The sequence below is a fragment of the Solanum stenotomum genome, unplaced genomic scaffold, assembly GCF_019186545.1.
Source record: "Solanum stenotomum isolate F172 unplaced genomic scaffold, ASM1918654v1 scaffold26717, whole genome shotgun sequence".
In the NCBI taxonomy this organism is placed as follows: Eukaryota; Viridiplantae; Streptophyta; class Magnoliopsida; order Solanales; family Solanaceae; genus Solanum; species Solanum stenotomum.
This window is the reverse complement of record NW_026029148.1, coordinates 10,620-11,526: the sequence shown is the minus strand read 5'-3', so window position 1 is coordinate 11,526 and position 907 is coordinate 10,620. Positions and strand designations below refer to the sequence as shown.

The following is a 907-nucleotide window of genomic DNA, read 5'->3' as shown; positions in this document are numbered from 1 at the left end:
TCACTTTGGCTACTCAATTTATCTCATAACAATCTCAGAGGAGATATTCCAATGAAATTAGGACAATTGAGTATGCTTGAAGCTTTAGATCTCTCTTGGAATCGGCTCACTGGAAAGATTCCACAGGAATTGACAAGAATAAACTTTCTCGCCTTCTTAAACCTCTCTCAAAATCATCTCGTCGGACCGATTCCTCAAGGTCGGCAATTCAACACATTTGAAAATGACTCATATGGTGGCAACCTTGATTTATGTGGTGGTCCTTTAACAAAGAAATGTGGAACGAGTGATTCATCGCATGTTCCTCAACAATTGGAGTCCGAAGAAGAAGGCGAGTCATATTTATTTAGTAGATTTACTTGGGAATCAGTAGTCATAGGCTACAGCTGTGGACTAGTTGTTGGAACTGTCATGTGGAGTCTCATGTTTAAATATCGTAAACCAAAATGGTTTGTGGAATTTTTTGATGGACTCATGCCTCACAAAAGAAGAAGGCCAAAGAAGAGAGCTCAGAGACGAAGGACTTGATGGAAGATTGAGAGGGCTAAATTGTCTTTGTTTGATTTTGTGGACTAATTAGTAAACTGTTGTTTGTATATGTTAGAAACATAATTATATGTGTGTTATTTTAGTATCAATGGTTATTCAAGTTATGTTAGTTTGTTTCTGTTTCAAATTGACAGAAGTGATCTACACAGCCACTCATTAGCTATGTTACTTAGATTTTTCAAAAATGTCAACGAGTATGTGTTGGATTCTTCAAAAGTTGTGTATTTCTTAAGGAACCAACATGGGTGCGACATCATCATATTTAATGAGAGTCCGAGCAACATAGCTCATTAATACAACAAAATTGGAAAAAACAGTGCAGTAAGCATATAGAGTTTGGTTCATGATTGAAATTAGT

The 907-nt window shown here is 36.3% G+C and overlaps 1 protein-coding gene across 1 annotated transcript; it reads left to right on the top strand.

Moving 5' to 3' along the window:
* The first annotated feature begins 51 nt into the window (after positions 1-51).
* Positions 52-528, top strand: LOC125851518 (receptor-like protein 9DC3). The gene has a single exon (XM_049531297.1). The coding sequence runs from the start codon at positions 52-54 to the stop codon at positions 526-528; it is 477 nt and encodes a 158-aa protein (XP_049387254.1).
* The last annotated feature ends 379 nt before the right edge of the window (positions 529-907 follow it).

Coding starts and splice junctions, on each gene's coding strand:
- LOC125851518 (XM_049531297.1), top strand. CDS start 52: ATGAAATTAGGACAATTGAGTATGCTTGAAGCTTTAGATCTCTCTTGG.